Source organism: Cheilinus undulatus, linkage group 1 (assembly GCF_018320785.1).
Source record: "Cheilinus undulatus linkage group 1, ASM1832078v1, whole genome shotgun sequence".
Lineage (NCBI taxonomy): Eukaryota > Metazoa > Chordata > Actinopteri > Labriformes > Labridae > Cheilinus > Cheilinus undulatus.
The window spans coordinates 57604358-57628598 of NC_054865.1; the positions used below are offsets into that span (position 1 = coordinate 57604358).

Sequence of the window (24241 nt, forward strand, 5' to 3'; positions counted from 1 at the left end):
CAAATGACATTTTTCTCTGATTTCCCTAAATATCAATGCAAATGACAGTCAGAGTATTTTTCAAGTCATCAGCCATTAGAGCGTAATTCAAATGTTTTTGAACAAACTTCATCATGATAACCATTATTTTTTTTAATAAAACCTCAAAATGCACTGTTCCACATTATTATGCAAAACAGAGTTTTAAAAGATTTTTTTTAAGTTGTTAAGTGAAAATGGTTATTTGTTGAATCTGCAGCATTAGGAGGTCATATTTACTGAAATCAAAGCTATTTCAATCAAAAACATCTGAACAGACCAAGTTCCATGTTAACATAGGAGCCCTTCTCTGATATCACCTTCACTATTCTTGCATCCGTTGAACTTGTGAGTTTTTGGAGAGTTTCTGCTTGAATTTCTTTGCAGGATGTCAGAATATCCTCCCAGAGCTGCTGTTTTGATGTGAACTGCCTCCCACCCTCATAGATCTTTAGCTTGAGGATGCTCCAAAGGTTCTCAATAGGGTCAAAGGTCAGGAGAGGATGGGGGCCACACCATGAGTGTCTCTCCTTTTATGCCCACAGCAGCCAATGACACAGAGGGATTCTTTGCAGCATGAGATGGTTCATTGTCATGCATGAAGATCATTTTGCTACAGAAGGCACGGTTCTTCTTTTTGTACCATGGAAGAAAGTGGTCAGTCAGAAACTCTAGATACTTTGCCGAGGTCATTTTTACACCTTCAGGGACCCTAAAGGGACCTACCAGCTCTCTCCTCATCAATCCAGCCCAGAACATGACTCCGCCCCCTCCTTGCTGGCGTCACAGCCTTGTTGGGACATGGTGGCCATCCACCAACCATCCACTACTCCTCCATCTGGACCATCCAGGGTGGAACGGCACTCATCAGTCAACAAGACTGTTTGAAAATAAGTCTTCATGTATTTCTGGGCCCACTGCAACCGTTTCTGCTTGTGAGCATTGGTTAGGGGGGGCTGAATAGTAGGTTTATACACGACTGCAAGCCTCTGGAGGATCCTACACCTTGAGATTGGTGGGACTCCAGAGGCACCAGCAGCTTCAAATACCTGTTTGCTGCTTTGTAATGGTATTTTAGCATCTGCTCTCTTAATCTGATGAATTTGTCTGGCAGAAACCTTCCTCATTATGTCTTTTTATTTAAATAAAATAAAACACTGCTGTCTTATTTTGCAAATCTGTATCACCTATGAAAGTATCTCTATTACTCTAGTCCTACTAAAGGAGTATTAGCACATTGAAGCTTCAAAGATAGGAGCTTCCTTTCTGTGTTAAGATGAGCTGTAAACTCTGCAATGCCCTTGGAAACTTTTTGTCCATTGAAGCCACCTTTTGTCATTACATACTACTTGTTTCCTCTTTTGGCCCAGTTTTGCCACTTCTTTTCACCACTTTTAGCCCATTTTTGCCCTTTTTCCACCACTTTTCACCCATTTCATCTGCCTTATGCTAATAAATATAATTTCTTCTACTCTTTTTTGCCCATTTTTGCCACTTTGTTGCAACTTTTTACCCAATTTTTGCAACTTTTATCCCATTGTTGCCCATTTAGCCTATATTTTGCATTTAATACCACTTTTTCCCTACTTTTTTGCCCATTCTGACACTTTTTTGCAGCTTTTACTCATTTTTTTGCTACTGTTATCCCATTTTCACCCCTTTTTTCTTCCAATTTCCACCCATATAAGCTACCTTTTGCCATTAAAAAATCATTGGTTTCCTCTTATTTTGCCTGTTTTTGCCACTTCTTTTCGACACTTTTAGCCAATTTTTGCACTTTTTCACCACTTTTCCCCCATTTCATCTACCTTATGCCACAAAATAAAAGATAAAAGACGAGATAATGACACAGTCAAAGGCCTTATTGTCTTCATATGTGCTGAATGATTAAACTGGGAGATGTCTTATTTGTGCACATCTCCCCTCTATCTGACTCTACCTGACTCATCTTATAAAGCTGTTCTGTCTTGATATTTCTGTCTTGCTTCCTTCAGCCTGCGTGCACTTTACACAATGATATTCATCATCGGCCCACCCACTCCTCCAGAACTAACTGGGTTGCAGAAGCCCTGGAGAAAGGGTTTTGCAGAATCACTGAGCCCGAGGCGCTGCTGCTGATGTGACGAGCTCGTGTCAGACTCAGAGATGAACATTTCTTTCATAAAAGCGCTCAAATAACCAGTGCTGCTGCTCTTTCCACAGTGGGATCATATAAGTAGGATAGCATGTGAGATAAATCAGCCAAAGCAGCGTCCAGTTAATGTAGGGCTGGGCTGTACAGTTGGCAGCCCCGGGGCCGAATCCGGCCCAGAGGCAAGCTCTGAGTGGCCCCAACTGGACCAGAATAGAAAAATCCAATATCTGAAAAATAACTGAGGGCCCCACATGGACATTACACACCAGAGGTTCACAGAGGTACTGTGTTCAAAGCATTCAGACCTCTTTAGTTCAAAACCTTTCACTAAAGAAGCATAATTACAGCCTTACTAAGTCTGAAATACCAGCCGGTTATTCACCATGTATTTATCAAACATACAGCTTTGACCTTGATCTAAATAAGTCGAAGTTTACAGCTCTCCTTTATTCGAACAAACATGAAAACATCATTTTTCTTCAATATCAGCCTCTCTCAGTGCAAATGAGCATAAACGCCTCCAGCTGGCTGGTTATGGAGTCCTGGCTCTGCCTCTGACACAAACATCAGTTTGAAAATTGTTATAAATATTTTCAAGTCAATGAAAGCCCATCTCCACCACTTACAAACCAACGAAAACTCAGACATGATTTTAAAAATCACATTATTCACAAAAAAAGCTTATTTGGAAGACAGGCAAAGATGAGGACATTTTTACAGAAAGGGTTAAAAGTGGCAAAAGTATAGAAAAACAGCCTGGTAAAGTAAATAAAAGGGGTTAAAGAGTGAAATACTGGGGCAATGACTGGAAGGAAAGTTACAAACACGGGTTTGAGAGTGGCAAAAATCAGTTTAAAAGTGGTAAAAATGATCAAAATTGGGTTAAGAGTGGCAAAAACTGTGGCAGAAATGATCCAATGACGTAGTGAACGGGGTTAAAAAGTGTCAGAAATTAGTGAATAGTGGTGCTAAATCTCAGCTGGGGAGGGTGCATCCTCTGGGGCCCAGTCCATTCTGTGGGCAGCCCTGTCTCCTTGTGGCCACTGCATTAGAGATAGCAGGGACAGATCTCTCTGGTAATGCCTTCAAACAGTGATACTCAGCATGTGGCCTCTTAATTTTAAATATTATTCCACCAGAAAAACCTTAGAAAAGGGAAACTTTTTTGTCCTTTTTCACCTTTTTTTCCCACTTTTCACCCATGTAGGTTACCTTTAACTATTGATTACCAATTTTTTCCTACTTTTTTGCCCATTTTGGCCACTTTGTTACAACTTTCTACCCATTGTTTGCAACTTTTATCCCATTTTGCCCATTTATGCTATCTTTTGCCATTTAATAGAACTTGTTTCCTCTTTTTGCCTGTTTTTGCCACTTCTTTTCACCACTTTTCACCCATTGCATCTACCTTATGCCAATAAATACCATTTATCTTCTCTTTTTTGCCCATTTTTGCCACTTTGTTGCAACTTTTTACCCATTTTTTTGCTACTTTTATCCCATTTATTCCCATGTAGGCTATCTTTTACCATTTAATACCACATTTTCCCTACTTTCTTGCCCATTTTGACAATTTTTTGCAACTTTTTACCTATATTTGCCACTCTTATCCCATATTTGCCCTTTTTCACCCTTTTTTATCCCATTTAAGCTAGCTTTAGTAATTAAATACCCCTTTTAACTAGTTTTTCCCCATTTTTGCCACTTGTTTTGCAACTTTTGTCACATTTTTGCCCTTTTCACTCTTTTTACTCCCCATTTCCACCCATGTAAGCTACCTTTTGTCATTAAATTCCACTTTTTCCAAGCTGTTGCCCATTTAACCACTTCTTTTTGCTACTCTTATCACATTTTTACCCTTAATCTCCACTTTTTTTCACTTTTCACCCATTTAAGCTACCTTTTGTCATTAAATACCCCCTTTACCTAGTTTTTCCCCATATGTCTCACTTGTTTTTGCCACTTTTAGCCCATTTTTTGCAACTTTTTCACCACTTTTCACCCATTTCATCCACCTTATGCCACTAAATACTACTTTTTTACTCTTTTTTTCCCATTTTTGCCACTCTTCACTGCTTTTTGCCCATTTTAGTCACATTCGACCCATTTCTTGCCACGTTTTTGCCACTTTTGCACTATTACATGCCAACTGTAACTTATTTTTCGTCACTTCTCACCCATTTTTTTGCTACTTTCTGACCCTTTTTCCACTTTTCTTCCCCATCTTTGCTGCTTTGTGACCATTTTTGCCACCTGTAACTCATTGTTAGTGCTACTTCAAGCTGTTTTTGCTTCACCGCTTAGATTGTGGCTCTTGCAAAGGTATTTTTCAACAATTTGGCTGTTTGGTTGAGTATCACTGCCTTAAAATGTCCTGAATTATGAAAGAAATATGAATACTGAAACAATAATGTTTTAATCAGACCAAAATATTCATCGAACTTTTGTTTATTTATAAGTCCGGCCCCCAGAGTCTCTGTCAGGACCAAATCTGGCCCCTGTGCAAAGATGACCTCTGCCTTGTGCACACGTATGCATGATAAAAATCAACTTTATTTCTGACTTTAAGTAAGAACTGACTTAGAAACATGCATTTAGTAGCACCGATGCTCTCTGGTGTTTCTGCTTGGTGTGCCTTTCTTGTTTTATTTCATATTTGGAAGAAGAATAAGCGTTTCTCTTTTACTACGCTGATTTGCATTTATTTAAATGTTGCCTTTTGCAGCAGCAGGAACACAAACAGACTTTGAACGCTGCTGAAAAATGTCCGGTCCAGTTATTTCCCTGCTTTTGAAAAGTGGCCCATTTGAATTTGTAAATGAACAGCCCTGATGTAGAGGGGGAAATCAGTTACATGCACAACAATCAAACATTTGCATGCGATTCAAATTGAAAACTGGTGATGGGATCAGGGTGAGCTGGCTGCCACTTTGGCCGATTTACCCGAGTGTGTGTGTGAGTGTGTGATTTAGAAGAGAGAAGGGGAGGGGAGGGAGTGTATGATGTGGCAGGCAAGAGACTGAGGATGATGGGTGTGCGTGTGTGTGTGTGTGTGTGAGAGAGAGAGAGAGGGAGGGAGGGAGAGGCAGGTGGAAAGGGGGAGGGGTCTAGGGTGGTCCAGACAGTCGCTCCTTGTGTCCCTCACTCACTCCGAGCCTGTGCTGCGCATCGTTTAAGAGCAGCCCGGCTGACGCTTCTCTCTCCGAGTCTGTGCTGCGTAACACCAACGCTCGCTTTTACGCTCCTCCACCACTCTCCCTCCGTTCCTTCTCTGGAGCCAGCCCTTCCAACTTAAAGCTGCTCGCTCCACCTTTATATGGAAAATACGGATCTGCAGGGCGCATTTCTTCTCTCCAGCCCGGGAGAAAGCGCACGGAGGAGGAGGGTGAAATGAAAACAGCCGCGATTCATGGACTCACCGCGCAGCATGAGGATACTACAACTACCAACAAGGTACACACGGAAACAAAGTGTGCTTTCCTCCATATCATCATGATTTGTGCAGGCTTTGTTTGGGGGATGATGTTTCTGGAGCACTTAGGGCTGGGTGGGATGCTCTCATTTGTGCTGTTGTCTTATCGCAGCGTTGGTGAGGATCTCTGCATCGTCATGAAGCACTCCTGCTGCAGAATAGTGAGATTACAGCTCCCAAACATGATTTTAAAGGCAGGGAGCACGCTGAACAAGTCAGTATTCTGAATAGTCAGAGCATGTCAGCTGGAGGCTGGAGACTCTGAATGCACTGCAGAGGGAAACAGATATTTATCAGCTCTTACGAAACAATCCCAGGTTGTAGATTTTAAAGTAACCTTTATCTAGATTCTACCTTAGAGCCTGGGAAAGCACCGTCATGCATCATTCCGGAAAAACCTCCTCTATGGCTTGTAGAGTGAAGATGCTGAGCCTTAATTTGACTTCCACAATGAAAGCTTTGCTGCATGTAGGCCAAAGTGAATGAAACAACATGATGAATTTTTAAAACATCAAACCCTGAATGAGAAGACTCTACGCTGTCCTCGCAGCATCATTTCCCCTTCATGTGACATTGTCAGATAATCTCTAAACACTCCTGTTTACATATCTGGAGCAGTGGTTTTTTTTCTCCTCTCACTGATGAACAAGTGGAGCACAGCACAATGCTCACACTCTTCAATCAGGACAAACAGGCTCCTTGAATTAGAGGCAGACAAGTTGGATTAGAAGGAGCCCGTAGCTATAGATGCGTAGGTTTGCTGCAGTATTTCTATCACAGGAAAGTGTGCAGGCTTGTAAGTAGAGTATGCATACTTTTATACACATATTTGTGCTTGTCCTGTTAATTTTCACCACATTACATGTGTTGAAGTGCGTGCCTGTTAAAAACAAACGACAGTATGGGTGAAAACTTCACCTAAATAGAAGAATTAACGCTCTATGAACATCCAGTTCAAATATGGTGACATTCTCATCCTCATTCCAGAGATTTATGCAATATGGAAGAAGCTGCACTGTGCAGAGATGACTTTATGTTCACATTTTTCATTCCTCACTGATACATGAACCACAATAAGTACATTTGTAAAAGTTTAGTTTTTGTCAAGATGACTGAAACTAGACTAAAATGTAAATCTGTGATATTTCTCCACTATGGTTAAATCTGTCAAAAACAATGAATCTGTATCTATTCTGCCTCTCAGCTGTAGAAAGCAGAGACCCCAGGTTTAGCAGAGAACACACTCCCATGGTTTGGTACCAGATTTAGGTAAGAAAATAAATGCTTGGACTAAAAGTAAAGACTAAAATGTGAGGACTTTTCATGGACTAAAACTGAAAAGGGTAGAAAGGACTAAAATGTGACTTAGGGTGTACTCACACTAGGCCATCCGTACCGTGCCTGGGCCCGTTTCAGCCTAAAGCCCGGTACGTTTGGCCAGTGTGAGTGCAATCGTTCCGTGCTTCGGTGCGGCACGCTTCGCGGCCCCGGCACGGATGGACGAGGTGGGCCTAGGCACGGCACGGATGCAAATGAAGGAGCACAAGCGCAGGAATGTGACGTAGAGTGAAGTAAAAACAACAGGACCCACCTCAGAGAGCCCAGCAGGCAGCAGCTGCATGCTAGAGACAGCAGGATCCCAGTCCAGTCCACATTTCTACCCAGTTTCTGGCAAAGTCAGGCTTTAATGACTGTGAGAGGATTTTTGGTTTGAGAAATAAAACTTCTTCCCTTGTTTTAGTCACAGACAGCAGCTCACAGGATAACAAACACCTTTCATCCTCTGTGTGTAAAGGAGAGAGCCAAATACGCGGACGTGTGTGAGCCGGGGTTAATCACACGGCTGATTTAACCTCTCTGATTATAAAATTACAATGCCAAACTATCATCCACTGAAATAACTTACCTCTAATTCTATTTCATGTGACCAGGAAGTGAAATTGGGATCTTGATTGCTGACGTTTAAACGGAGCATCGTTTATTAATCCTGAGGCGTTCTCACCTCCAGCTCTCATCAGATGGTTAAAATTGCTCTCGTCACGGTGAAAAAAAACCCCAAAAAACTTTTAACTGAACATTTAATCCTGGTCTGGACACATGAGAGCTTGTTTGGTGCATCAGGCATCCAGGATTACGCTGAGAAAAGCCAGTTTGTGGTGCATAAAGGATAGTACAAGGACACGCAGGAATGAGTGTAGGGGCTCATACCAGTTAAAAAGTCCAGGTTTCAGCAGAAGTGCCTGGAACTCTGATCAGGCTCCAGATTATATGATGTGAGCGATAACTCTCTGCTATGAACCGCTTTTCTCTCTCTCTCCTCACTGTCTCTGTATAGTTAACGTAGCTGATTCAGGTCAGGGGAAATAATTCTGGGGTCAGATCAGATATGGTATAAATCTGTAACTATTTTACAGCCTAAAAAACACATATGTACTGAGTCATCAACGGTGGATGCTTCGTGTGATGACATTGGCGTGTGACGTATCCGTGCATCATAGCGCTAAGACAAGTTGGAGAGGACCGTTATAATTCAATCTCTGTCATGAGCTGTGAGCAGGTCAAAATTTATGCCTTTATCTGTTATGTTTCCGTGGCTGATATCCACATAATACACCAGCAAACTATGGTGTTTGCAGCGATGTTTCGGTGCAAGAGAGGGAGAGCGAGAGAGCGGTTAGGCGGCGCTGAGCAAGCGAGAGAGAATAAAGCAACAGGCGCTGATCTGAATCATCAATCACCCATCTCTGTTATATTTCCATGGTTCATATCCACATAATAAAGAAGCAATCTTTGGTGTTTAAAGTGAGGTTTCAGTGCGAGAGAGAGAGAGTGAGGAGGAAGCAGCGGGCACTGATTTGAATCATCAGTCACCCTTTAAATGACTTGTACTGATGTGAAATTTTGCATAAAATCGAACCTGTTCCAAAAAAAAAATGACAAATGAAAATTTCGTTGTAACGTCATTAGAGCAACATGAGCTCGATTGTGCAAAAAAATTCGAATGAAATAAACAGACTCAGTGTACAAAGGCCTGAACATTAAAAAGGGTAGAAATGACTAAAATGTGACTAAAACTAAAAGACGTTTCATTTAAAGAGTGAAAATAAGACTGAAATTAAAAATAGCTGCCAAAATTAACACTGTTTCACATGATAGACATGTTAAAGCTGTGAAAGAAGGGTTTTGCTTATACCTTGGGTAGGTTCAGTTTTCAAGGGCTGAGATTGCACTGTTAGTTAGTTTGATGCACTGAACAGTTTAACAGGCATGAGCTGCTTTTGTTTATTTAGGTTAAAGTTTAAACCGTTACGATGTCCTGGAGTCAATTTGGACCCATTTTCAAAAGTTTTTTTCCATGCATTTCCGCAACCTAAAAGCGTAAAAATGTCAGATTTTTTTCTTTCTTTTTATCACACTGTTTGCAAATACCTCAAATCAGGGGTCACCAACAGGGACGTCACAAGGACTGAAAGAGGGGGGGCTTAGTCCCGAGTGTTGGAGGTAATGCTCCTAATTTTTTTTAAATGCCACTTTAACCCTTTACCTACTGAGTCTGAAAATAGCGATTTGGACATGTTTTGTTATTCTGGCTGTAAAATAGTCAGGAAATGCCCTAAGTCTGAGAGCTTTGGTCTCTTTTCCCAGGAGTACTTGAACTTGACTTTTCAACATCTGGTTAATGATTATTGCACATTATATGGAATTGTCAGCAGTTTAAAAGAAGAAAAACACAAAAACTGATTTGTTTTTCATGGCTTTTATGAGAATAAATGTTGTTATTGCTCATGAAGTTTTGATTTGACATTTGAAATGTGAACCTATACATGTTTAGAACAATCAGCAGTCATTTTTGGAGTCTTGGACTCTGGGTGTGCAAAACACAGTGCAGAAGATAACTATATACATAGGAGACAATTAGTGCAAATAAAGGTGGAAAAATGCATTCTCAGCATTCTCAGTAACATATTGCATGGATTAAAGTTCTCCGTCGCCATGACGGATTTCTGTTGTTTGGAAAATGGGGGGGGGGGGGCTACACGTGTTAGTTGTTGTTGTTGTGGTCCCATTAAGGCTATCCAATCTAATTATGATATTAAACTGATGAAGTATTTAAAGTACAAATTTTGACTAATTTATCATGATCTTAATTATAGCTTTTTAGACTTTAGACTCTTTTAAGACTGGAGGGGAATATAATTTGTCTTATTTAATATTGATTCTTTTTTTTTGTAGATGAAGAATTTAACCATCATGCACAGCTGCACAGACTCTTACAGAGTCCAGACATCCAAATTTACACTCAAGAGAAATATCTCTGTCAATGACACGTTTGTTTGTTTTTGCAGTAATTTAGAGAAATAGATTATTTATTAGATTTGATTATTTATAGATTATTTTGTGGTCTTTTTTTCTGATATGAGCTTTGACAGTGTTGGACATGACACACAGATGAGGGTGTGTGTTAATGTGTGTATGTTGGTGAGAGAGTGTGTGTCTCTGCTCTGCCTGTCAGACAACAAACAGGGATCGTTTAACTGGGGCAAAAACTTTGCTTTTTGGAGCTAACAGTGGAGTCTATGGCGCTCAAACACTTAAAGTTTGTTTTGCTAAGTTTACTCCTGCAGTAAACAACGGCCCATTGTGCTGCACATGTTAAGCTTCTGATTGGTGATAGCACAGCGAGCAGCTGATGGATGAGTGACTGACAGACAGTGAGACGAGAAGGAGACAAGACGACTGAATCAAAGTTACAAAGTCACAAATAGCGGCGTGTCTGCATGCATACACAAACTCACGGAGAATGTTTAAGTTTCAAGCAGAAACATTTCATAATTTCACACCGTTATGATGAACTTAATATGCATATGCAGAGAACGTACAGCCCAGAGAGGGAGCGTAGGGGATGGAGCAGTGAGTGCATGGATCACGGATCAGCTCCATTTCTTCATTAGCTGTCAAACCAACAGTTTTAAAGTGACCAGGGCATCTTTCTGATCTTTTTTAACTTCCAGTTTGGTATTGTTTTCTGGTATTCTGTTTTCTGCTGCTCCTGATGTCTGGGCAATATTGATCTCGCCAGATGATTTTCACCTGGACGAGACATCTAATGACGTTTTGATCTCCCGAGGTCTCGTGGCACGAGTTTGAAATTCCTCATTCCTGTTCAAAATGGTAAAATGTGGAGAGCTGACTGAAAATGAAAGAGTCCGCATTAAAGCACTTCATGACGCTGGATGGTCTCTGAGACAGATATGACAGGTGGTCTAGTACATTTGTTAAGCACTGTATATTCTACACATTATATGTTGCCGGAAAGCACAGATTCTCAGCTCTCTGTCAGCGTTGGAATATTTTAGATTGTGCAAACTTTCGAGGAGTTACAGTGTTGAGAATCCGTGTAGCGGTCTCGCAATACTTCTGGTGTTTTGCTATGAATGCCCACGTCTTATGGTTGTGAGTACCGTAATGAACCATATATGTGCACATGCCCACAATTCTCAGCTTTCCAGCACCATTGGAATTTTTCTAATCGGACAAACTTTGACAGAGTTACGGTAATAATACTCTGGACATATAAAACACAGTGCCGGCGCTGGGTCAGTAGCTAAAGGGTTAAAAACTAAACTCGCTCTCTTTCCTTTTGAAGACCCTCTGCCGATCCTTTCTTGAGCCTTCAGGACGTTTGCCTTTAAAAAAACAAGACAACAGTTGTTAGTAGGGCTGGGCAATTAATCGAAAATTAGATTAAATCGCAGTATGGCCTGCTGCAATTTTCAAATCGCAGAGGTTGCTTTATTTCTTTAACCTGAAATTTGAATTAAAAAATATTCTTTTTGCAGCAGCGATGTCAGGCATTACATATGCATTCATTCAAGACCCATTTTTTAGAATAGTCTATGAAAAAAACCTACTTTCCTCATATTTGTACATTTTTCTGATTAAATATGATGATTACATAAAAATGATCATTCCCTTCAGTACATTAACTCATATCCAATTTGCAATATGAGTCAAAATTATCACATTTTTTTTTTTTTTATAAATTTGTTTAGCCCTAGTTTTATCTAATATTGTGTTGGGTACAATGTAGAAAGATTTATTGCTTGTTTTTGTTGGAAAATACACGAGATGTGGAGCTTAAAGGGTTACTTCAACATTTTGGCAAATTCGCCCATTGCCATAATCCCTATAGTCTCAGTGATAGGTTCGTTACCTTCGGTTGTTGGTGCAAGCTGTTTTTAGATCGGCCGCTGCAGAGTTCAGACCTGCTGTGCCAACTCAATGTAAGCAGACGGTATTCCGGCTTTCCCTCATCAAACTCATCAAATACACAATTCAACAACTCCAAAACGCTCTCGTGGACGAGTTGTGACCTGCACATTCACCACGCTATGAAATTATAACGTATAATTATGCAACATTACGACACATGAAGCAAACACTCTGAACTATTTCTTGAGTAAACCACTGGGCGGAGTGACACAGTGCAGCAGCCATGCCTGGAGTGTAGTTCCGGCTTTACATTTAGCTTTTAAACATCTCCGTCTCGTAATATTCCATGATTATTTCATAGTGTGGTGAATGTGCAGGTCACAACTTGTCCATGAAAGCGTTTTGGAGTTGTTGAATTGTGTATTTGATGAGTTTGATGAGGGAAAGCCGGAAAACCGTCTGCTTACATTGAGTTGGCACAGCAGGTCCGAACTCGACTGCTATATCCTGATACATGATATATATCGCAATATTTTGAAATGTCCTCTCAGCAGCTGTATTTAATTCAGCCCCAAATGGCACAAGTTTGGTGATTAAAATAGACTGTTCTATTGGATTTTTAATAAAATTATATGCAAAAAGTAAAAATAAATCGATAGAAAGCCAAATAAATTTCTGTCCTGTGTGATCATGGGGGAAAAAGCTTGACTGGAGGCAGGAACATTTTAACCCCTCGTTGTCATTGTTTTGAACTGTAAGGCTGAGATAAGTCTCCGTTGTTGTGGAGGCATGGATTACATTAGTCCGCTGCTGGGCCGTCTTCTCTCTGACATGTACGACTCTGACAGGGAGTTTTCAGCAAAATGTTCGCGCCCAGGTAAATCTTGTATTCTGGGTTAAGTGTCTTCATGAGATTTTTAAATCCTGTTTTTTTAACAACACAGGGCTCATGTCTTCAGTGACATGTTTGGTTATCTCAGAGTCATCTTGCGGCGTATTTTAACGAATACCGCGTGAGTTCGACCTCTTCCTTTCCAAAGTTGAACGACTGCTCAACGCTGCAGATCCAGCGCTGTTTCTTGCTGTCTCAGAAGTCCGCTAGCTCCGCACTAACTGGCCACGCTGCTGTGTTTACCTTCCTCGCCACTGATGCGCATGTGCAGAGGATTTTTCTGGATGGGCGCAGGAGAGAGAGTGAGCTCTCTGTTGTGAGAGATGCATTCATGGACAATGGGAGACACGAATCTCCGGCGAGAAATGCACCCTGGCGGCTCAAAACGTCCACATAATTTATACTTGGATATTCACGATATAGTCATTTTAACGACACGCTACATTCACAGAGGGAGGGCGAACAGGTAGCGCCAGAATCTATTTGTGGCGGGCCTAATTTATTTGTGGCGGTCCGCCACAAATAAATGAACGTATGGGAAACACTGACAGGTGTAAACAATGTTCTCTCTTTTCCTCTCTCTTCCCTCCCCTCCTAGAGCTAATATGAGAAATAACAACCAGCTATTATCATACAGGATCTGGGAATGTTTAGCAATGTTCATTGTGCTTTTAAAAGATAGACTGGCCTTAAATGAGTGTGCCGAGCTCGGCCCTGCTGCAAGTTCACTTTTATTGGACGCTTATAAAACGTTACAGACCTCACTGGACAAACAATTGATTTTATTTTTCCATGATCATAGATTTCAGTTCATATTAATGATTAATTTGGGAAGAAAATCAATACTTGGTGGACGAGACGATACGATATACCACCAGACAAAATATGGCGATGCTATGCTGTGTGGATTTTCTTCTCCCACCCCTACTACACTACTAGTCGTTAGTTTTTAAGGGGGCAGTACATTAGTAGAGAGAGAATTACAAGGTAAAAAATGAAATAATTGACACAGCAGGTTTATGTCGCTTACAGGCTCTAAATGTCGGTTTCGATTATTTTTCCATTAATTGCCCAGCTCTACTAGCCTACATAAATTGTTGAATGCAGATGTTATGCTAATCATTCAAAAGGTTTGCATGAATTTCTTGCAGTAATGTATACGTTTGTATCAGCATATAAATGCAAACCCGATCAAAAACCTTATCCCCGAGCTTCTATGTGGGTAAAATAAACGACACTGATGTCAGTAAAAATGAGTCGATTATTCCGGCTGAACCGTGGTGGGTGGATCTAACTTCCTCTATCAGCCTCAGAGAGGACATTAACCTGGGAAAGGCTGGTGCCTGCTGTTCTACATGATCCATACTAACTCTGAATTAAGGGGGGCTCTAGAAATGTCAAGTGTTTGTTGTCTTGGAGGGTCATAAATGACCAAGGAGTGGTCAATATCTGCTCAATCTGATGCTTAAACAAAGCATAATTTCATGTAAATTAGGCATAAATTGCAAAATTAAGTTTAAAAATTGCATTCCACCTTCTGGTTTCTACGCCTTTGTTGTCCTCGTGGGTCGATTTTAATCCGTTTTCAGAAGTTTTTTGAAAATAATTGTCAATTTCTTCAACCTGAAGGCCTAAAAATAAAAGAGTTCTTATGACAGCCTTTGCAAACACTCTAAATTATCAATACTTGCTCGAATTAAGCTGTTGCTGTAAAGATGTGTAACGTTTGTTGTCTTGCAGGGATAGAGGTGACCCAGAGTTGCTATGAGCATAAGTAAAGCTGAAATAATTCACAATTTCTGCTCAATCTGACTCTAAAACAAGGGAATTTTCTATTTAAATGAGGCCTTTTGACTGGTAGTTACCAAACTGTTAGTGCACGCTCTAACCATCACTCATGCTGGATGCTTAAAAGACGAGCTGTCTTTGGTGAGTTTAGGTTTCAGTTTTTAATGTGAAGTAGGAAAAGAGAGTGCTGCCATATTTAGATACTGTATACAGCCTGTTTCTTCTTCAGGTCCACCGTGGGCTGCTGTGCATGTTTTTGGCAGTCAGCATTTGGATATGAACCAAAACTTATGGGCTCAGAGCTTTTTCCTTTTTATCTATTTTGATTTGAAATTAGGCTGCAGCAGCAGAAGGAGACTCAGGAGACTAGTGCAATGGTTAAGTCACAGGATCCAGGACTAACATCCTCTTTATTTAAACCTTTTCCTGTTCAGGGTTTAATTGATCTGCATCTATAATAAGGGCTACATCAGGCTGGGCGATACAGACCAGAATTCATGTGTCAGGATTTTTTTTCTTTCCTAATGTGATATAGCTTGATGTTTATTTTTGTAAAAAAATAACCCAAAATAAGTCCCAGTTAAATCAACATAGGCCAAACTCAGGGCATATTCATATTTTCCCAAATTACGATTAATTACATTTTAACTTTACACTAATTTTACCATCCTGTTTATGAATTAAATGTCCACTTATTAACTGTTTAAGCGCCAAAGTCGCAAAATTGCGACAAGCAGCATTGCTAATTAAACAGGCTCTAGCTGCAAATATGGTGCCTAATGTTGTTTCTACTTTACACCAGGAGATGGCGGACATGAGTAACTTTAATCCCAGCAGCATTTGTGGGTGTGTTTCTACTCAAAGCTTTGGAAAGAAAGAGTTTTGAAAGACGCAGCCCCGGGCGAGGAAACGAGGAAGTGGTAGTAGTGGTAGTGGTTGTAGTCGGCGCGAGAAGAGAGAAAGAGAGCGAATTGTAGCGAGAATATTCACAAACATCAAAGTCCCCATGCAGCACATACTGAAGCCGATGCTTTGCCTCACCGTGGCAGGGGTGGGAGTAACCGACGAATGCCGAGGAGGGGACATGGTGGGGGTAGCAGGGGTGGTCAAAACACCGTGAAAAGTGACGGAGGTAGCAGCAGACGTGGTAGAAGCCGTGGGAGAAAACACACGGCCAATGACGGTGGAGGCAGCAGGGGTGTTCACGGTCATTGTCAGAATATGCAAATTAGATGAGTGAATTTACTCCCATCGCAAACTTTGGGTCATACTGAAGATTTTTCTTATTTACAGTATGCCTTTATCTCTAACCACTTTCTTGATATCAAAACTGAATATGTTCTTGAAGAAACTGTGGCGCCTAAAGGGTTAAATATAAATGTCCTTAAACTATATAATTTATTACTAGGTGGCAGTTGGCCTGTTTGGACAACCCTGATATAAACTAATGATACTTAGAGTAACAGGAGAATATTTCTTACATTATCAGCCATTAATTGAACGTTCTCAGAGTTTGAGGCTATCCACATCATTCCTCTGGTTCTGACTGATGCTTTACTGTAAATTAAGAAATCCCCATATTCTTGATGACTTATGCAGTTTTCATTTTGGCAGCTATTTTTAATTTTAGTCTTAGTTTTAGTCTTTTGAATTCATTTATTTTAGCTTTTGTCACATTTTAGTCATTTCTACCCTTTTTAGTCCAGTCTAGTTTTAGTCGGTGTTAATTTCATCGACCAAAACTATGACTAAAATTATTCGTCAACACTAAAAAGGATTGAAATGACTAAAATGTGACAAAAGGTAAAATACATTTCATTTCAAGACTTAAACTAAGACTAAAATTAAAAATAGCTGCTAAAATTAACACTGTTTTTAGTCGACAAAAATTCAAAAACATTCTAGTCTAGTTTTAGTCCATAAAATGTCCTCACATTTTAGACTTTCCTTTGAGTCCAAGCATTTATTTTCTTGCCTAAATCTGGTACCAAATCATGCTAGTGTGCTCTCTGCACTCTGCTAAACCTGGGGTCCCTGCTTTCTACAGCTGAGAGGCAGAACAGCTATCGTAATCATGGCTGTCACACTCAAGGCCCAGGGGCCAAATCCAGCCTGTAGTACAGTTATAACTGGCCCGTTGTCTTTACCCATAATTTACCCCTGGTGAAAATGAGTTGACAGTGTATGGTTGACCCTGTTAGGCCCTCAGGTTAGACCTAATTCAGAATCCAGCCCCTGCTGTGATTGAGTTTGACACCCCTGCTATGGATGGTTCGTATTTTGACAGATTTACCCACAGTGGAGAAATATGGATTTTTTTTATGTCAGACAAAAACTAAATTACTTTTTGTCAGTTTTAGTCATCACAGATCTGTTTTTGTTAGTCTTGGTCTAGTATTTGTCACAGAAAAAAAAGGCTGTCATAGTTTTAGTTGATGAAATTAACACTGGACTTATGAAGATAAAAGTAAAGCTGAACGGTAAAAAGTAAACCTGTTACCTGAACTTTTCTTTACTCCTAAAATAAATAACAGTCCATGCAGTGTGGTGCTGCATTGTTCAGCTCCTGTCTGGTGTCAGACTGGTGTGATAAATGCAGATTTTTATTGGCTGGTTAACAACAGCAACTACAATTTCAATTAAGGGAAATATGCAATATTTTAGGAATGAATCTTTAAGCTGAGACTGAGCGCTAGCAGACTAACTCCAGTGGTCCACAGTTAGCATGCTGCTATGCTACGCTTCTCGCTTGACAACTTGCTAATGATGCCTGGAATGGCATCATTAGCAAGTTGTCAAGCAAGAACCGGAGATAGAAAGATGGAGTGGATGATTTCAACAGCGCATGTGCACTGACTTTAAAACTGCAGAAGAGAGCCTGAATGACTCATAAGAGAGAAAGAGACACAGAGAGGCTGTGATGTGTCCCTCCGAGTCTCTGCACTTTGAAAAATGACTAAAAGTCCCAAAAGCACAAGGACTTTTCTTTTTTTATAAAAATGTGAATATTTTGAAGACTTTTTGTCACAGAATGATTATTTTTTAAATCTTTAGCCCTAAATATGTAGGAAAACAAATTTGTTCGCCAAAAACCCTTATTCATCAATGTTAACTGTGTTCAATACATACAAATCTTTGAATTATAATTTCTGATTTTTTTTTTCTTTGGGACTTTTTTTTAATTCTAGTGACATTACTGCAGCATGAATATTCTTAAAGCCCAGGATGTCCTGGAAAAAGGTTGTTTAGAGCTCAGCTGTGCACCACAGGTTGATGCTCTACAAGCATTTTAAGACCAAAAGTGGTAAAATGGGGTTAATAGTGGCGATAATGGGTCAGCAGAGGCAATATTAGGCTTGTGTGTCAAGAATTGCTTTAGAAGTGGCAAAAACAGGCAGAAAAAAGTGGTGGAAAGGGTTTAAATGGCAAAAATGTGGTAAATTTTGTGGGAAAAATGATGAAAACTGGTCAAAATTTGGCAAAATTGTTGTAAAGTGGCATCAGTATGATTCTGAAAATATTATTCGTCTTTATTTTGTAGGGAATCTGGAGATACCCTCTTAGTGTCCCACAACCCCCAAGGGGGTCCCGACCCCAAGGTTAGGAACCACTGTTCTAGACGACAAAATGAAATCTGGAGCAGAGGCTGTTGTCTTTGGGCTGCCTGTGTTCAAACATGGCCTGTGGCTCCTTTCCTGAATGTCATTCCCCTCTCTCTTTTTCTCTCCCTAGTTCCAGCTCTATCCTGTCTAAATAAGGCATCATCGGAAGGATACCAAGCCTAAGTACTCGTGTAACATTAAACATACTGTCCTCATTTTACAGCTAGATGTTTGAGAAAGGTGGCAAAGTTGGAGCTATGTCTGCAGTTTGATTATATTTTAACATGAATTAGGATGGGGAGGGAAGAGGAACTTCTAATTAGAATCAAACTTTATTTTAAGAACTGTAAAGTTATTGTGTTTTTTACACAAAAAAAAAATCTAAAAATGAATAAGAAAGCTCTTATGGACATTACACAAGTGTTCAAAGTACACGGCATTCACACACTCAGAGAGCACACACTCAGCTAAAAGAAGAGGTTCAATGGAGATTAAAACGTACATAAAAGTATATAATATACACTGCAAAATAAAAAGCAGCTCATAGCACAACATCTAAAGCAAGGGCAGAAAAGTACCTTTTGCAGGGGTAATTGGAATATCTTCTTTCTCCACTGAGGTATGTTATTCAGAAACACAGAGCTGTCCCCGTACTGTAAGAAAAGTTCATTTTAAAATGGCATTGTAAATAACAGATGGAGAATAAATTCTGAGACTGAAAAGACCAACATTTGTTTGTTCACAGGGAGGACCTGGCATGGACCGCCGTGTCTAAATGAAGTGGTTCAGCCATGCAATGTTCCTGGAAGGCAGTGATCCTGCTGGCCTTGGCCTCCATCGCCATCCAGTACACGGCCATCCGGACGCTCACCTCCAAGCCTTTCCAGCTGTGCCCGCTGCCCAGCCCTCAGAACTGTGGCCTGGGGGGCCAGGAGACAGACCCTCCCTTTGAGCGCGGAGCGGCTGGCGGGGGAGGCTGTGACGACTACCCTTACTTCTCCATCAATGCCACACGAAAAACGCACATCCTGGTCCTGGCCACCACCCGCAGCGGCTCCTCGTTTGTCGGCCAGCTGCTCAATCAGCACCAGGAGGTGTTCTACCTGTTCGAGCCTCTCTATCATGTCCAGACCACACTGATTCCACGTCTGTCACACAGCCGCAACGCTGCAGATCGACGTGTAATGCTCGGCGCCAGCCGTGACCTCCTGCGCAGCCTGTACGGTTGCGACCTCTACTTCCTGGAGAGCTACATCAAACCCACGCCCACCAACCACACCACTGATAAGCTGTTTCGCCGCGGTGCCAGCCGAGCGTTGTGCCAGCAACCTGTATGTGATGCCTTTGGTCCTGCTGATGTGAATGTGGAGGAAGGGGACTGTGTGAAAAAATGTGCGACTCTAAACATGACCTTGGCGACGGAGGCGTGCAGAGAGAAGCGCCACGTGGCGATCAAAATAGTCCGGGTGCCAGAGATTGGAGATTTACGAGCTTTGGTTGAAGACCCGCGGCTGAACATCAAGGTGATCCAGCTGGTCAGAGACCCGCGTGGTATCCTGTCTTCAAGGATCGAGACTTTCAGGGATACGTATCGTCTGTGGCGTATTTGGAGGGCCACGGGGCGACGACCTTATAATTTAGACTTGAGTCAGCTTACTGTTGTCTGTGAAGACTTTCTAAGTTCTGTTTCCACCGGCCTGAGCCATCCCTACTGGCTGAAAGGGAAATACATGCTGGTTCGCTATGAGGATTTAGCCAGGAACCCGCTCCTTAAGACGAAGGAGATCTACGACTACCTGGGGATGGCTATGGATAAAAATGTGGAAGAGTGGATACATGCGAACACTCGGGGCAGCAACGAGCCGTCAGCTAAACACAAGTTTGGTACGGTGAGGGACTCGGCAGCTAACGCGGAGAGCTGGCGTTTGAAACTCTCCTATGACATGGTCGAATACACGCAGACTGTGTGTCAGAAAGTACTCCACCAGCTGGGATACAAGGCTGTGAGATCAGTGGAGGAACTGAAAAATATGTCCCTCTCACTGGTACAGGACAAAACTTTTGTACCTTTTTTGTAACAAAGATAGTTCTCTAATGACTATTTTTGATATATTTATAATTGTTGCCTTATTATTTCCTTAGTTTGGTTCTGTTTCTGTCATTTTGTTTCTTCAAATTTGCACTAAACTTTGAATATTTGAATGCATCGAGGGACCTGTGGATGATTCCCTTATGTTGCAGAACAGCACACTTTGAACACAATGGCCCTTATTTATCAAACTGGTGCAGAAACCGGTGCAGATTTCAGTGTAAAAATCATCTAAGGACAAGGTCCACATGGGATTTATGAAACAAGCATGTCTGGTCAATGACAGCTTACAACTGAGTGGGTGTAAATGTGGTGGCTGAAAGGATCGCATTGAAATAACATGATCCTTTATATTAACGGTTCAGCCGGCCTCGCCCCCAGAGTTTACAACATGGACGGACGAAATACAGCAAAAAAAGAGACTGCCCTTATTGTGGGGTCAAGTTCAAGCTTAGAGAAGAAAATGTAATTTTTTATAAATGTGGTGGCTGAAAAGGAACGCTTTGAAATAACACGATCCTATCTTTTTACGTTTCAGCCGGCCTCGCCCCCAGAGTTTACAACATCAAGGGATGAAAAAAAAGACACACCTCCCTTATTGTGGTGTCAATTTCCAGCTGAGAGAAGAAAATTGATTGTTTTATAAATATGGTGGCATTAAAATAACATGCTGCTATATATTAACGGTTCAGCCGGCCTCACCTCCAGAGTTTACAACATGGAGGGATGAAATATGGCAAAAAAAGACACCTCTTCCTAATTGTGGTGTCAATTTCCAGCTGAGAGAAGAAAATAGATTTTTTTTATAAATGTGGGGACTGAAAAAGATCATCACTAAAATAATATGATCCTATACTTTCACAGTTCAGCTGGCCTCACCGCCAGAGTTTCTAACATGGAGGGAAGTAATATGGCTAAAAAAGACTGCCCTCCCTTATTGTGGTGTCAGTTTCCAGCTCAGAGAAGTAAATTTGTTTTTTCTCCCTGAAAAGTCTCATTAAAGTGAATCAGAAACACCACATGATAGAAAATCTGCTGTGGTCAACATCGTTGCTGCAGACAGCCAAACTCCAGGTGATCTTTGAATATTTATTTCCTACATCTGTGATATATAACTTGCATTTGGCATTAAAATAATTCCTTAGACTCCAGTTATAATATCATTAATATTCCTTACATTTTTATGGTGGTCGGCCCTTAAGATGGCAGCACAAAAAAGCATGTTGTGGCTCAGAAGAGGCACACAGGAAGGATACCAGCTGAACCCCAGCCTGAACCGTCCCAGACAGAGAAGATGTGCTGTGTCAGTTTCAGTTATTGTTTTTAATATAATTATAAGTGGTGGGGGCCAGGCAGTGATATGTCAGTTTACAGCAGAGATAAACTACTCTCTCTGACTGTAAATGAGACTTTTAAATCGATTTAAGAAAGCCTGAAAAGTCCTATGGGATATAAAAACAAATGAAGAGTTTGCTATCACGTCTAGTCCTCATTTAAATAGCTTTATTGCCAAACACATCAGCCTCCAGCTGTTTCACCATGCGCTTTGCTTAGTGGTGGGTTAGAATGATTTTCTCCAGACATGCTGATTGTGATCTAGTTTAAAGTTGTTCTTGTGTCTGTTTATGGTCAGCTATAACAGACATTCTAGAGGCAGACAGTTACATGAAGAGTGTTGGAGGAACACTCACCTCACGTTTAACCCTTATCTCTATCAAAGCAGTCTAAGATAATTCCTAATGAAGAAAATGAATGTGTAATTCTTCCTCTTGAGTTTCATCTTTTTTTTTTTTCACAAATAACTGCAGTTTTTTTTTTTTCTGCTTGAATCTCCCATGATATTTTCCAAAGTGATGTTACTGGAGCTTCAATAATTATGGAAAGAAATCTTTTTTTAAAGTAAATCAATGAAGAAATGTGCATTCATAAAATAAACACTGCACAAAAAGGAAACACGACATTAGTGTTTGGTAGATTATTTCTTTGTAGTAACTATGTTTCTTGGTAATAAATCTTATACCGTTGGAAAGTCTGTTTATTTCCCTTTTAAATGATGCCACACTTGTAAGGATCATGCATTTGTTGGATGAGCAGCAGAGCTGAGTATGTGGGTTGCACCAATGAAGAATTTTCCAAATCTTGTCTGCTCTTTCCGCTGGTCTTGACCCTTATACTCCTGTTATGTTCAGTGGTGAGCCCAGATTCTGCCTAAGGCAGTTGGATCGTAGGGTCAAAGTGTGAAGACGCAGAGAACACTATGCTGATTGCTGCACAGATAGAGAAACATCTTTAGGTGGAGGCAGTGTGATGGTGTGGGGCGGCATCTCCCTCACTGGAAAAACAAGGCTTGTCATCATTGGAGGCAACCTCAATGCAGAGCGATATTGACCAGTGGAAACTCCACATCTCCACAGTCTGGGTCTGAACTCTATCCTCCAAGATGACAACGCTCACCCCCACAGAGCGGGGTTTATATGAGAGTGGAGAGGATAAAACGGCCTGCCAGAAGTCCTGACCTCAACCCAACTGAACACTTGTGGGATCAGCTTGGGTGCTGTGACCAACACAACCACGTTGGCTGACTTGTGACAAATGCTGGTTGAAGAATGTGATGCCATCCCACAGCAGTGTGTGACCAGGCTGGTGGCCAGCATGAGGAGGAGGAGCCAGGCTGTTGTGGCTGTGTATGGTTGCCAGTCAGTCTCGTTTCTCTGGACTTCGATCATCCAGTCCACCAAACACGATGGGCACAACCCACATACTCAGCTCTGCTGCTCATCCCACAAATGCATGTTCCTTACAAATGTGCCTCCATTTTAAAGAGAAATAAACAGGCTTTCCAACAGTATAAGATTTATTACCAAGAAGCCTTGTTACAACAAAGAAATAATCTGTCAAACACAAATTTCCTTACTCTTTGTGCTCAGTTTATAACAAACAGCGAGGCAATCAGCTGAAAGTTTGCGCTCCCCAGCATCCTTTAAAAAGCAACATTGCGAACAGGGATTGGCAGAAGTTGGATGTGATCTAACACCGCCAGATTTACGCTGCGCACCAACTTGGAAAAAAGCATAGAGTTGGTGTGGGAATTGAGCAAATCCTCCACTCATGTCCAGATTGATAAATGCCGATCTGTGCGTGGAAATGATGGTACGCCCAGGTTTCTGCCGTATGCATGTTTGATAAATGAGGGCCAAAGTAAGCTAGTTTACAAATGTCTCATTATTTAGTTTTCTCATGAGTAGATCCAGTAAAAGGCACTGTTTTTATTAATTTCCTGTATGCAAGCTACTGTTTCAACAAGACCCAAATTTTGCTCTCATAAACATGAGGCTGGGAGTGTGGAGAGGCTCAGTAAACAGATGTGTTTCTTTATTTCAGACCTGTGATGGAAAATTGGACTGTACAAGCCCTTCTGTGCAATAAATAGTGAATGTCGCAGTCAACCTTTACCACTATGGCATTTCTATCCATGTGGGGAGTGAAGAATTACTCCTGACAGATGCTACGCTTGCAGAGGATAATTGCAGACAATTAATAGGCTCTCAAGTTTAAGGGACAGAATCCCACTGGATGTCACGAGTGTTTCATCAGAGTATTTACAGCCATCTGTGGCAGACAAACACACTAATGAGAGGTAATACGGAAATCTTCATTACTCCAGCTATTTAGAGAAAATGTCACATTTGTCAAGATGATTACACTGTTAAAACACGGATGGTTATTTCTCACACAAATCCACACTGGTACATTTTGATGAATGACTGACATTGTCAGATTTATTTATGATGGTTTTATTTCTTAATTATGCCGAGGCAATGAATTATTTCATTTAAATGTGAGGTTGAAACAACATGCCTGTCTTCTGTTATAAATGGTTATGCCTTAGCAACCCAAGAGTACCGTACAACTTCACATAAACGCGTATCGTATTTAAAACCCCGGTGTCTTTGACGAGCCTGGTGTTCGGTTTACAAATACACCGCGTTCCAAATTATTATGCAAATGACATTTTTCTCTGATTTTCCTAAAT

General features: G+C 41.0%; 1 protein-coding gene across 1 annotated transcript; it reads left to right on the forward strand.

Annotated features, from left to right (window-relative positions):
- The first annotated feature begins 5448 nt into the window (after positions 1–5448).
- LOC121512019 (carbohydrate sulfotransferase 1-like) lies at positions 5449–22254 on the forward strand. Its single transcript, XM_041790970.1, has 2 exons — positions 5449–5605; positions 18865–22254. The coding sequence occupies exon 2, from the start codon at positions 18911–18913 to the stop codon at positions 20195–20197; it is 1287 nt and encodes a 428-aa protein (XP_041646904.1). The 5' UTR covers positions 5449–5605; positions 18865–18910; the 3' UTR covers positions 20198–22254.
- Positions 22255–24241: the final 1987 nt, after the last annotated feature.